Source organism: Malaya genurostris, chromosome 3 (assembly GCF_030247185.1).
Source record: "Malaya genurostris strain Urasoe2022 chromosome 3, Malgen_1.1, whole genome shotgun sequence".
Classification (NCBI taxonomy): domain Eukaryota; kingdom Metazoa; phylum Arthropoda; class Insecta; order Diptera; family Culicidae; genus Malaya; species Malaya genurostris.
The window spans coordinates 256558113-256570903 of record NC_080572.1 but is presented as its reverse complement, the minus strand read 5'-3'; the positions used below and the strand labels follow the sequence as shown (position 1 = coordinate 256570903).

At 37.1% G+C, this 12791-nt stretch overlaps 1 protein-coding gene across 1 annotated transcript; it reads right to left on the bottom strand.

Annotated features, from left to right (window-relative positions):
* Positions 1 to 4092: 4092 nt before the first annotated feature.
* Positions 4093 to 7011, bottom strand: LOC131437389 (mitotic spindle assembly checkpoint protein MAD1). Its single transcript, XM_058606694.1, has 5 exons — positions 6645 to 7011; positions 6394 to 6566; positions 5234 to 6323; positions 5023 to 5163; positions 4093 to 4966 (listed from the first exon to the last, which is right to left on the bottom strand). Exons 1-5 carry the CDS (start codon positions 6763 to 6765, stop codon positions 4266 to 4268), a joined length of 2226 nt encoding a protein of 741 aa, XP_058462677.1. The 5' UTR covers positions 6766 to 7011; the 3' UTR covers positions 4093 to 4265.
* Between the last annotated feature and the right edge of the window lie 5780 nt (positions 7012 to 12791).

The window sequence follows — 12791 nt, the reverse complement described above, 5'->3', positions numbered from 1 at the left end:
AGCCGTTAGGACCGCCCATTAGTGAAAAAGCTACAGACGAAATCACGTAAAAAGAAACCTCTTAACAAAAATTGGATCAGTTTGGATTCTATCGCCACTGCGAGCAGATGTATTTTGTGTTATTTGCAAAGCTAGTTTCGCTTCCGACAAGAGCGATTACGTCACAGCTGACAGTCATTTGCATTGATGAAAAAACAACGGTGGAGAGCATCACACAAAATCAGCCGTTCTAATGGCTCAAAAGTTTTCTAAAGAACTATTAAGATGTGTTGTTCGCAAATCGAAGGTAAATATCCCCAGTTTAGTGCAAATCTAGAATAGTTTGGTTAGATTTGTGCACTTTTCGCTGTGTGAAATTCACAGTAATCGAGATCAAGTGAAGCCTTGTTTGTTTTTGCGTTTAATGTCGTAGAGAATTACGCAATTTGACCCTTCTGAATGCTAGAAACGAATCCCTATAGCATATTGATAGTTTCGTTCAATAAATTAGGCCTATTGTATCATTGATCAACCCAGCGAATTAATGTTTTCTTTATTGGAAGATTATAATCGGTTGTAAACGCTACACCTACACCAACCATATCAGTATCGCACCCACGGACAACAGTTCAGCCTGGAATTAGATGACGGAAGTTAGCGGCATCCATCGGAATTCGAATTCAACTCATCACTCTCCATCACAAACGCTTTCATAAAAGGTTCTTTTCAGAGCCACCATCATTTTATTATAAAGAACTATACTGATTATTTCATAATATTTGTGTTTCAGAATGTTAAATGTAACTAATCTGTACTTTAGTTTAGGTGCATCGTTTTAAATTCTACATACAATTTCATACAATTGATCAACTCATTGATATTCGGAAGTGTTAAGGAACATGTCAGTTGTTTTCGTAATCACGACATCCAGTTATGTCTCTGACATTACCCACCCGTCTTTTGAAGTCAACTCTTATACTGCTGGCTCCTAAACTCCAATAATCAATAATGTTCATACCGTATCACTGTCAGAGTGAATGTGAGAGAAGATTTTCACAGAAGAACTAATGGACTCATTATTAGTTCTTCTGCGAAAATCTGCGAGTTTCTCTTCTACTGAGAAAGTTTATTCGCTATGGGTTATCAAGTCAATGGGTCACCAATAATCTTTGACTAATGAAGTCAACAATAGACTATTCGAAAATGAGAGCAAATTGATCATTTTAATAAAAGGTTTTATTCTATTGAGAATTGAGAAAAGGATATTAGATTTATTCATCGACTCGATTCAATTGGTTCTGCGCAGTCCTGCAATAAAGTCAACCAAGAGTTACATGGATTTAAAATGTTCCGGTCTACCATATACACGTCTTAAAGTTTCAATAGCTTGAGGAACGGTTTCGGGAAGGAAAAGTCGACTTCGGACTGTTTCCAATGCCGGGCCCTTCAAGCACTCTTGCAATCTGCCAAGATTTTCGAGGATAAAGTAGTTACATGCACTGTTACCGTTATTGAAGCACCCCCCTGCTATGGAAGCTAATTCCTGAACAGAGATGCCAGGTCACTTTTCCAAAAATCTGTGATCAAGCCAAAAACCTGTTAGTGAAAATCTGTGCACGTTTCCCGTACCATAATAGCTGATCGGAATCAATTTGGTGAGCAAAAACAAAAAAAGGTCTCACTACCCAACCGTTCTATACCTGTACCTGGTAAAAATTTCAAATATCTTCAGACAGGGTTGCAGAAGTCTGTATATCCGAAAAAAAATCTGCAGTTAGCAAGTATGTCTTGATGGCAGCAATTTCTCTATAAAGTATGATACGCTAAACTGACTTTGCGAGTAAAAAAAAGGTCGCGACAATTTCAAAAGTCTGTAAAATTTGACGAAAGTCTGCGAAAACCTTGATTTTCAAAAGTCTGCACAACAAAAAATGTCTGCAGCATTATGTACGAAATCTACAGATTTACAGACAAATCTGCAGATCTGGCATCTCTGGTCTTTATACCTCATATACCCGCATAGATTTTTGGCTACCTGGGCAGCCATGGCCACCAGACGGCTACCAAATTTGATTCAGTGACGGTTGTCAAATCCTATTTGACAAAACAATGTCGCCTGTATCTAAGTTAGCCGAGCGGTTTTATCTTCTCACCTTCGCTGAAAATGTCAAAGATTTCAATGTGGAAAAATCCTGGTGGATACGGTTGTATCGTTTGAGTTGTATAACTGCCAGCGGTGAGGCAGTCGGTCACCAGAATGTCTGCCAGCTATATTTTTCCAGCTGGCAGCGTTTAGTCAGCCGTCTGGCAGCCATGCGTATGCGGGTACTAGTTTCGAGACTCGAATCATATCTCAGTAGATAATAGCGCCATCTATGTGTTCGAACACGCATTTTAAAGCTTGTACCTTTCTCAATTTATCTGTCACATTTCATTACATTTGATTGACAAAATTTAATAACAAGAACTAAGCGCGGTCATTAAATTCAACGCAAAACTTGGTAAAAGTGCATCAGAAACACGCAACAAGTGTACGGCGATCGGTGTTTGTCTCGATCAAACGTTTTTTTTTGTGGCAAAGAACGTTTATTGGAAGTAGAGTGTTGCACGAAGGAAGGCCAATTTCCGATAGCACATCCGAAATGATTGAAAAAGTTCATGATTATGTTGCGAATTATCATAATGCTTATCTAAAAATGATAGAAGAGTCTTTAAATATCACAAAGAAACGATTCGTCTCGTTCTTCACGAAGATTTGAGCAAAACAGAGGTCTGTGCTAAGTTTGTCCTACACTCACTGACGGAGGAACAATAATCAGATCCAGAGAAGTCGTAGAAGCCGCTAGAAATGATCCAAACTTCCTAAAAAACAATTATTACTGGCGACAAAACGTGGTGCTTTCAGTGACATCCAGACACTAAATGCCAGGGTTTGGAATGGAAGTCAAAAATCTCACCACAAGCCAAAATAACGCAAAGATCTCCTTCAAGAATCGAAACCATGCTTATCACTTTTCCGATAGCGAAGGCATCCACAAAGAGTTCGTTCCAACTGGTCAAACTGGCGCATTTTATATCGATGTTTTAAAGCATTTGATGGCCAAAATCCGTCGTACTCGACCCGAATATCGCGATCCAAAGAAATGGTGCTTGTAACACGACAATGCGTCAAGTCACAAATCAATCATTGTTCTTCAGTTTTTGGCCCGAAATCAAGTCCGTGTGTTGGACCAGCCAGATGTATTCACTGATTCGCCGCCGTGTGACTTCACCTTGTTTTCAAAGTTGAAGTTAAACGGATGCTTTCTTGAAGATGTTGAAACCATCAAAACGGCTTCGACGCGAGCATTGGAGGCTATTCGACAAAATGAGCTGGAGCACGCATTTAAAGCACTATTGAATCGTGGTAAGAAATGTATTAAATCGAAGGAAGAATATTTCGAATAATAAATTCGATAGACTCATGAAATCGTGTATATTTTGCGATTCATGAAATCAGTCTCGAAACTTAATGGACGCACTGTGTATTGTTAGCCTAAAATATTTCAGCTTATAAACGTTTTATAACAGATTTTTTTAGTGTTTAAAATTCACCCTCATTCTTGCTTCCGGCCATATGCGATACGTTCGAAAGTATGTCAAAATCGTATTACCGTTTACGTTCGAATCAATCACACTTTCAAATATCGTACATGCAATAAGAACAACGCCAACTTGAAACCATCAGTTCTGGCACAGACTTAAGTTGTTAAGAAAAATGTTTCATATCATTTGTTATTTGGTTATACTCACAAGCCCAGAATAACAGCCAATGTTGAAAAACACGAAAGCAATTTTCTTCACTAGATAAATCATTTTATTAAAAATAAACGAATTGGTATTCCTCGTTTGAATTTCCACTGATCAACAACGGAGAAAATTACTTTTGCGTCCTTCAACAATGGCTGTTTGTCTAAAACTGTCCTTTAAATAATCATCGAGAAGACTGAACTTAATTATCTGCTGGAATCTGATCCAATGCAGCCCCAATAGCATGTATAAACAATTTATCAAAACCACGACAAGACCATCTGCAGCACGGAGAATTTTCTCTAATAAAAGAAAAAGCTAAACTATGTTGACCTACCAATTCAATTGCTGTAGTGACAAACAGACGAGGCTGTTGTTATTATATTGACATTTCAGACATGGTCTGTCTTTTGTCACATTTACTGCTTAATGCATTCCTATAATATCTAGATATATACTTAAAGATCGTACTTCACACCGGCACACAGAATAAGTATTCAACGCTGCACCATTACCGTTGTCCGGTTGAACAAATCCATCGTAAGGGTACTAAGGAACGCCGGCAAGGATCCGTGGGTTCCCAAATGAGTCGTAACCATGTCGGCAATCGACTCGCTGTATGCAGTCTCCAGCATGTTCAGCACCGTACCGGATTCGTTCAAGCGAAAGTTCAAATACTCCTCCTCGCTCTCGGCATACATGCTGGAGATACGATAGTTGGTATTTCCCACACGGTCGACTCTGTAACCGAACAGCATATAGCAAACCTCGCGGAACTCGTTGCTGGCCGCTTTGTAGATCTCTTTTATATGCTGATTTTTCGCCTCCAGCGATTGAACCTGTGCTTTCAGGTTGTTCATCTCCATCACGTTCATCGTCATGTTACTGTCGTTCAATCTCATCGTAAGTTCATCATTGCCCTCCTCCAGTTTGCGATTGCGTATTCTGAGCCGTTCAATTTCCGCCTGTAGCTTCTCGATCTCGTTTTTGTGTGCCTCGTACGCCTCGTTTGCAGGGCTGTCTGCAAACCGAATCACCTTATATCGATCACGATTAATTTCGGCTCGTAGCGTGGTGTTCTCCAACTCCAGTTCCAGTTCATCCTTTCTTTTCTTCAACCGTTCATTCTCCATTCGGAGCACGTCGATTTCTCTTCGTAATTTTTCGTACTGCTCACTAGTCAGGGCTGAATCCATTCCTGAAAAACGTCAGTTTTGTTAGGTTTGTCCAACGAGGAAAAGAAGCACTACTAACCAGGATCAGGCATAGATTTGGCTGCCTGTAATTCGCTTTCCATTTTCGCGTTCAGCTCACGATAACCGGACAATTGCTTTTCGAGCATTTCGATTCTGGTACGCATCGAAGCCTCCTGGCTACTCACAGTAGTAGGATTAACTGAAAAAAAAAACACAAAAGTTGCGATTGATTACTCCTGGAAAGATTTATTCAGTGTTGGATGAAGTACTTGTCAGATCCTTCTCGTAACTATCCAACAATTGTTTCCAGCAGTCTCTCTCACCCGCCACCAAGTGCAGCTTTTTCTGCACCCGATGCAATATAGTCTGATGATTTCGCAGGGACCGTTTGTGGTCCTCTAACTGCTTCTGTAGTTGTTCGTTTTCAGCTCGAACCTCGTCAATCTTTGTCTGAATTTGACTTTTCTCGTTTTTGACCGATGTTTTCTCGCTAGTCAATATTAGATCTTTCTGTAGAATTTGTTCGATTTGCGACCTGACAACGATCGGAGTACGAGCAGAATTTTTCGGACAGAAATCCGCTGCCAACTGGCGCCAATCAGCCAGTTCCTTTTCAGAATCTTTCACTTTAACGCTCAGGGCAACAGCATCGATCTCATTCTTCTCGAAATTTTGAAGTCTGGTGGTCAAACTCGCCACTTGTTCTTCCAACAGCATTTTATTGCCAATAACTTCGTGAAGATTCTTAGTTTCTTCCTTCAATCTATTGAGCTCTTTTTCCTGTTCACCATAATTGGCTAAACGGGAAGTGGATAACTTGGAAAGATTCTTCCAGTCCTCGTAGCTACCGACTTCATACTCCAGGGATTTCACTCTAGATTCAGCTTCAGCTAACTTTTCTTTAATTTCATCCAATTCTTTCTTTGTTGCATCGTAAGAGTCTGCCTTGGATTGCAAAGTTTCGTTCAATTCCTTGTACGTGTCCACTTCTTCTTGGGCCAAAGAAAGTTGATCTTCGATTTCCACCATTTGGCTGTTCAAATCGCGAACCTCTGAATTCAATTCACTTTTTTCAAACGTGTACTGCTGTTCCAAATCTTTGAGAGCACGTCTCAACTCGTACATTTGGTCTCCTGACGATTGCTTTAAAATATTATACTGATTTTTGTATTTCACCAGATCTTCCTGAGCAGCTTTCTCTCGTTTGCGCAAAGTAGATACATGTTTCTCAAGATCTGAAACTTTCTTTACGTTGTAACTGAGTTCCTTCTCAAGGGAAGAGATTTTATGTTGACTTTTAAGCTGCGTTGTAGCCATTTCTGTGTTTTGGTGTTCGATCTCTTTTTTCAACATCGTGATCTAAAATTGAAATAAAATACGTTTTAGCGTCAAGGATTATATTCGTGTGTTATTAGTTCTCTTAACATACCCTTGAACGCGCTTCGATGAGATCCGCCTTCATTCGTCGAGTCTCCCATGGGCTCTGTAATACGTTAGTGCTATTAGCTATACCAGATGATTCTAAACACCGTTCATCTGCAGTGCTGTTGTTACCATCACTGGATATGTCATTCATATCGTAAAGTTTGCGCTTCTTCCGATCTATAAAGGGAAACGTAAACAAATAAACCTAACCTCGCTTTTCATTGTTTCGAACTAATATATATGTAAGACACTTACTCAACTCGAAAGATGCATTCAAATAATCATAACTCATACGCTTTGAGCGTGACAGCAAAGTTTCGCCATCATGAGACACATCACCTGGACCGGTATCGTTCATTTGATTTTTCTCCATCATCTAGCCACTGTTCGCTTTTTTTAGCGATGGCTTCCTTTCACACCGTAGTACACAAACCGTTACACACGCCTCTCCAATTCTACGAAATCAACTTCACGATACGCACTGGTTGATCTGCTATAAAGCAAACTTGAATATTTACACTTATTAACAATATTGTATGAGAAAATTCGGCGAACTACATAGATTTTCAAAGCTTTTAGTTTGAATACCAAGAAAAATGAACCGAGACAAATCTATTGCAAAAATTTGACGTTATTTGCTATAATATTTGATCAGGGTTGTTCGTTTCGTATGTGAAATTATAGCAAGTTGGGATGCAATCAGCGTTGCCAGGTCCTTTTTCCAAAAATCTGTATTCGGCGTAAAAACAAATACAAATTATAATACGGAATACTTCGACAAATTTTCAAGGACACATTTTGCATTGTGCGGTACACTGTCATGATACACTGTCAGAGTGACAATGTACTTTAACGAGTTTTCTATAAAACTAGCAACTCTGATGACTGAAAAATGATTCACCATAGAGACTGTTTATTATGCTCATAAACAAAGATTTTTAATTTTTCGAAATCGTGGAAAATCCGAAAGAATTTGATTGTAATTGAAGCTATTTTTTGTGATTATGATTATTTGACTCAGAACCGATATGACTACCGATATCGCTCGCGATTTGGAAGTACCCGGATTCAGTTTTGAAAAGTGTCGCAGGTTAGTGTCGTCAGATAAAACGCAAGACTTGAATTTCTAACCTTGATGCTCTTTAGAAATGCTCAACTATTGAAGCAAGGATTTGTTTCACCGAAAGCTATTAAAACTGGTACAATTGTTGGGATTATTTGCAAAGATGGTGTCATTTTGGGAGCCAATACTCGTGCTACTGAAGGACCAATCGTGGCGGATGCAAAATTGCGAAAAAATTCACTACTTGGCTAATACATGTACTGCTGTGGTGTCGGAACGAATTAGGATCGATTTAGGATCCGGCTCTAACATTGATCTATGTGTGATTCGAAAGAATGATGCACAATATTTGAGGACGTTCGAGGAAGCTAATAAAAAAGGTACCCGTCCCCTCGCATATGACTACAAACCAGAAACAACGGCAGTTCTACATAGCAAGTGTTTCAACATTGATATAACCGAGCAATGCGTGCGCACTCTGATCCCTGTTGGCGGGTGGACAGCATGGATATCGCTTAGAATTCAATCGTTTTTTTATTTAACATATTGAAATGTCAATAAATACACATTTGCAGATATACTAAAACGACTTGTATAATATTTGTCGATCACTTGTGGTCCACAAGAATGTCACACAGGCGTTAGGTATGAATATGGTTCTTCCATGAAAAAAAAAAACAATATGAAAATTAGTAATAAAATAAATAAAATACCTCAAATCACGGAAGTTTTCGTTTTGAAATACAAATCATTTCATACATAAATATTTTTATCCGCTATTCGATAGCGACGCATTGTTTTCATATTAATTACTAGCATGCTTCGATGTCGTAGCGTTGCCGGAGATTTTCTTTTTCAACTTTTCTAAGCTGCCATGACGAGACAGTAAAACAGGCTAGGCTAAATTGATCATTCTGTGAACCAAACATTGAGGCTGCGAATGTATGGGACCTAGGGGTATTATTATTTGTATTTGGTAAAAATCTATCGGTACCTTATCCGTATCAGAATCCCGTAACATAAGTACCAGGCTCATTTTGGCAAGCAAAAAAAAGGTCTCCCTACAACTAGAGTGCCTATAACCAGAGTGACGACATCTCATCCGTAATTTTGGCAACAATTCAAAACATTCCATTAGCTTTACATTGAATTGACAGGTCGTTTGCTCGTTTGGAACTGGGAGCTGTCATTCCAAACGAACAGCTGTCGCCACTCTGATTATAGTCACTCTACCTACAACCTTTTCTCATGTCTATCCAAGCTAAGCCCGAAAATCGGTGTTTATCTGTACCATCGTGAATTATCGGTATTTAGAGAGTCCATATCAGTATTGCGGTATAGAGGTCAAATATCTATATAAATAACGAGAATTCGGAATACCTGGCAACGTTGGATGCAATACACGCTCGACCAAAATTAATGAGAATATTGATCGAGTCTGATGATACACTGAGAAGAAGGTAGTTCTAATCTTGGTGCAAAGTTGTACGCAATGGTGATTTTTAACGGATTTTCACTTTATGCGTTCCACAGCTTCTTTAAGGAATTTGGAAGTCTGTTCCAAGGGAGATGACAGTGTTGAGTTGATTCCGATTCCAATTGAGGAGTCAATCTTGTAATAAAAATTCACTGTGCTACTGTGACAACATCAAAACTCTTCAAAATGCACATTATTCTTTATTTATCAAAACAAGAGATGAAACATCCATAGGTATCTCTACAAAATATTAAAGCAAACATTTCAATGGAGAGTAATGACTGACAATAACAAAATAACAAATTTTTTTATACCAACTTGAATGTTTTATTGCTTAGACTTTTCTCTACTTTAATTTGAATTTTGCTATTTAAATTCTTACTAGTAAGGTTCAAAACGTGAGCGCTTTTTCCATTTGGTAGGAAATCAAATGAGATAAAAAATTACTGACTAGTTTTGACAAAGTGGTCATAATTTTTTCATTGTGAACTTGCGGCAATAGTCAACTTTTGTCTTTAAAAAATGATAGATTTTATTCATTTAATTAATATGCTATTGAGCTCATTTCATCTATAATATTCAAATTAGGAAAAAAAAAGTCCGTGTTGGTTAGCAGATTAGACACAAAGTACTTTCCTGAAACAGGAGAATAATTAGGTTTGTGTTTTACACCCAGTACATTCAACATCTGTAGACATTAGGGTTTTTTAGATGAGAGCCAAATAATTTTGAAGGTTTTTTCTTGCGTTTTTTCTTTCCTGACGAATAGTTTTAATGTTCACATTTTAAATACATAGGTGGAAAAATGGACTTACCATCTTACAATCTTTCTAGGCGTTTGTGTTTAAATAACAGATTCGAACATAACTTTGAAAATGAAATCAACTCACTGATTGCTGTCAATAATATTATTATTCGTGTTGTTATCAAGGGTGGCAAAAGCTCGCTCCTGATGCCCAATTTTTTCTATTCATGCAGTCCGTATAATGATGGTAAAGATGAAACTCTTCGCTGATCTAAACAAACACGGTCACCTATACAGAGCGCCGCTGACATCAAATTATGATTTTATTGATGATTCTCAGTTTTGATTTCATTGATGTACAAACACATCAAATCACAATCGTCGTCTCTCAGTGGGTTCTAATATTTGATGTGCACTCAGCGCTCACCTGTTGATTGCTTGACCCTACAATGTTGAGACGATGTTTTCTCTACACAAATGGTTACCCAGTTACTCAACTCGCCCAGTGATGCTTCTGAAACCGATTTGCAGGTTAGCTGAACCATAAATCAAATAAACATAGATTTCCCAGTGCAATACTAATGTAGTTGAGCCACCCGTGACAGCAAAAGCACCGTCTGGTGGAGAATGGGTGCGTAAATGCTCCTAAAATGCATGCATAAAGTTGCCTGCGCATTTAACAAAACCACAGTAGCTAATGGAAAAAAGTACACCCGTTTGTCACTAGAGGTGCTGTTAGTGTCACCGTACAGTGAGAAATCTATGTTTATTTGATTTATGGCTGAACTCAGTGATGATGAAGTACGGAGTTGATTATTGCCAGCCCTGGTTGTCATAGCAGTAAACTATTCATGAAAAGTGTAGATAAATTGATAAATATACCCAAAAAGATCTGAAAAGTGAGGCTTACTTTTCATATTCTTATTATATTGGGTAAAATCACGAGAATCAAATTATGCAACGTTGAGTAAAGCGATCAAGTATCCACGACGCATTATAACTTTACATTAATTCAGCTTAAAAAATTCGCCTAAAATTTGATTAAATGCAGCGGAGTTACACATGTTTTTACAATGCCATTATAAAGCTGAAAAGGGCGATTACTAGACTCTTATAGGGTTATTACTCTTATAGTTATTAATAAAGTTCCAAAATATAGCATTGAATGTCGATATATAGCACGGCGGAAGGTTGTTGCAAAATAATGCTCGGTTACAATTTGAATGCAAATTTAATGCACATTGCTTTAAAGTATGTATGATTAGTGTAATTATACATTAACAATGTAAAAATAGAGTTGTAAATGTAAAAATAAAATTGAAACGTATAAATAAAAGACATTTGTAACAATAAATTTTAAACAGTGAATAGTTTGCAGATAATATCAATATTTAATCTCAGTATTTCGTTTTATTTCTATGGTATATACTCAGATTGTGCACTAACATTCCAACAATCAATAATTCAACCGGGGTTTGATATCTCAGACATTGGGACTGAATTATACAAGTTTCATGATTTAGAACATTTAGGATGGAATTGATTCATCTGTGTATCTTACATTCCATCTCAATTTGTGTTGTTGGCATTTTACTATTGTACCAAGTAACCAAGGTGACGAGTAACTGAGGGGTACTTAAATTTACGATACAGTTTTGATAGACGAGTGCCAGGTCGTGTCGTCGGTTCTGATGTTGCCAGATATTTTTGTTGTAATTCCCGAATTATATTTTAAGGCTATCATGTCACAGAACACATCTGAACATGCTCTTACAGAGCATGTGAATCGCACTTTATTATCTATCAATGGCGACTTTAAATAACTCTAGATCATCATTTAGTTTGAATTTAGGAGGAGGAGATTCTACTGTAGGAATGAATGGAAGGAATGGTATCTCAAGTAACAATTCGAATGCTTTATGGTTTTGATTATAATTTATAGGAGTTTTGTAATTGATTTTTCAATAACTACCTGTTTTATGACAACTATAATAAGTGTCTCTTTTGACAAGTAATATCATAGTTTTTAAAACTTCTATAAAACCCTTTGCCTAAACTAACAACTGAACTAAAAATAAAACAATTTGTACAAGAATAAAATCATGCAAACACTCTTAATATTGCTTTCAAACATTTTCTTTAAAACATTATTGTCAGTAAAATTCTTTCATAAATCTAGTTTTGTGTGTGTGTGCGCGTGTTCATTGGATGACAGTTTCACTCAGAGCGAATTTGAGGGTTCTAAAGTACATTTATGACACATTTGTTGTGGGTTATTTGAATTATTGCTTCTTAGGTTAAGTGTAATTTGCATAAAAGAAAATTTTATGGCCGCCATTATGATGTTCATTGCCGGTGTCTTTATTGACATCAAATGCAATGCGAAATGCAAAAATGAGGAAATTTATGATTCATTTTCTAGGACTTTCATGATTCAATTTCAGAACGTAGGCACAAGTTTTAACGCCACGAAATAGTTTTATACAAAAATGACGATGAATCACAAAAAATAGTTTTCATAAATCATGGAAATTTCGCCAAAAGTTGCATTTATTTCAAGGCGATTAGTTATAATTCTTATTTTTATCCATACATTCACAATAAAAATTAAGTCGCATGAAGTTTTTACGTTCAAAAACAGCCTCAAACTCGTAATTAAAATCAAGTATATTTTTATGGATTGCATTCAAAGCAGACATGAAACAGACATAGTCATGAAAAATGTCATAAAATCCACAGTTTATTCATAGCGGAATTCATTGGATGGATGAATTTAATGTTGATCGTAAAGCTGGTTTCAAATTTTTTCTTGAATTTGGAGTCTTAACGCAGATTTGTACTGATTTTTCACTTTGCTTTAGAAACCTTATGAAGAATGGTCCACTTGGCAGGAACATGCTCTTATAGAGGTTTTCAGTAGGCTTTCGTGGAGTTTAAAGTTTTAATGCAAGATTTATTATATAGCAATGAAAAAAGCTACAAGTATTTATTAATATTAAAAATGTTACTTGGGATGTCCCATCCACAAAATAATAAGCTGGTAAGCATAGTTATTTGATATACCGAGAGACGAGAAAGCAGAAATAGAGCCTAGCCTAGAACTAGCTCGAAAGACTA

What these genes read in the sequence shown, in the direction of transcription:
- LOC131437389 (XM_058606694.1), bottom strand. Translation starts at nt 6,765, where the DNA reads ATGATGGAGAAAAATCAAATGAACGATACCGGTCCAGGTGATGTGTCT. An exon ending in TCATCGAAGCGCGTTCAAGG is followed by an intron (nt 6,324 to 6,393) that starts GTATGTTAAGAG and finishes TTTCAATTTTAG; the next exon opens with ATCACGATGTTGAAAAAAGA. An exon ending in TTACGAGAAGGATCTGACAA is followed by an intron (nt 5,164 to 5,233) that starts GTACTTCATCCA and finishes TTTTTTTTTCAG; the next exon opens with TTAATCCTACTACTGTGAGT.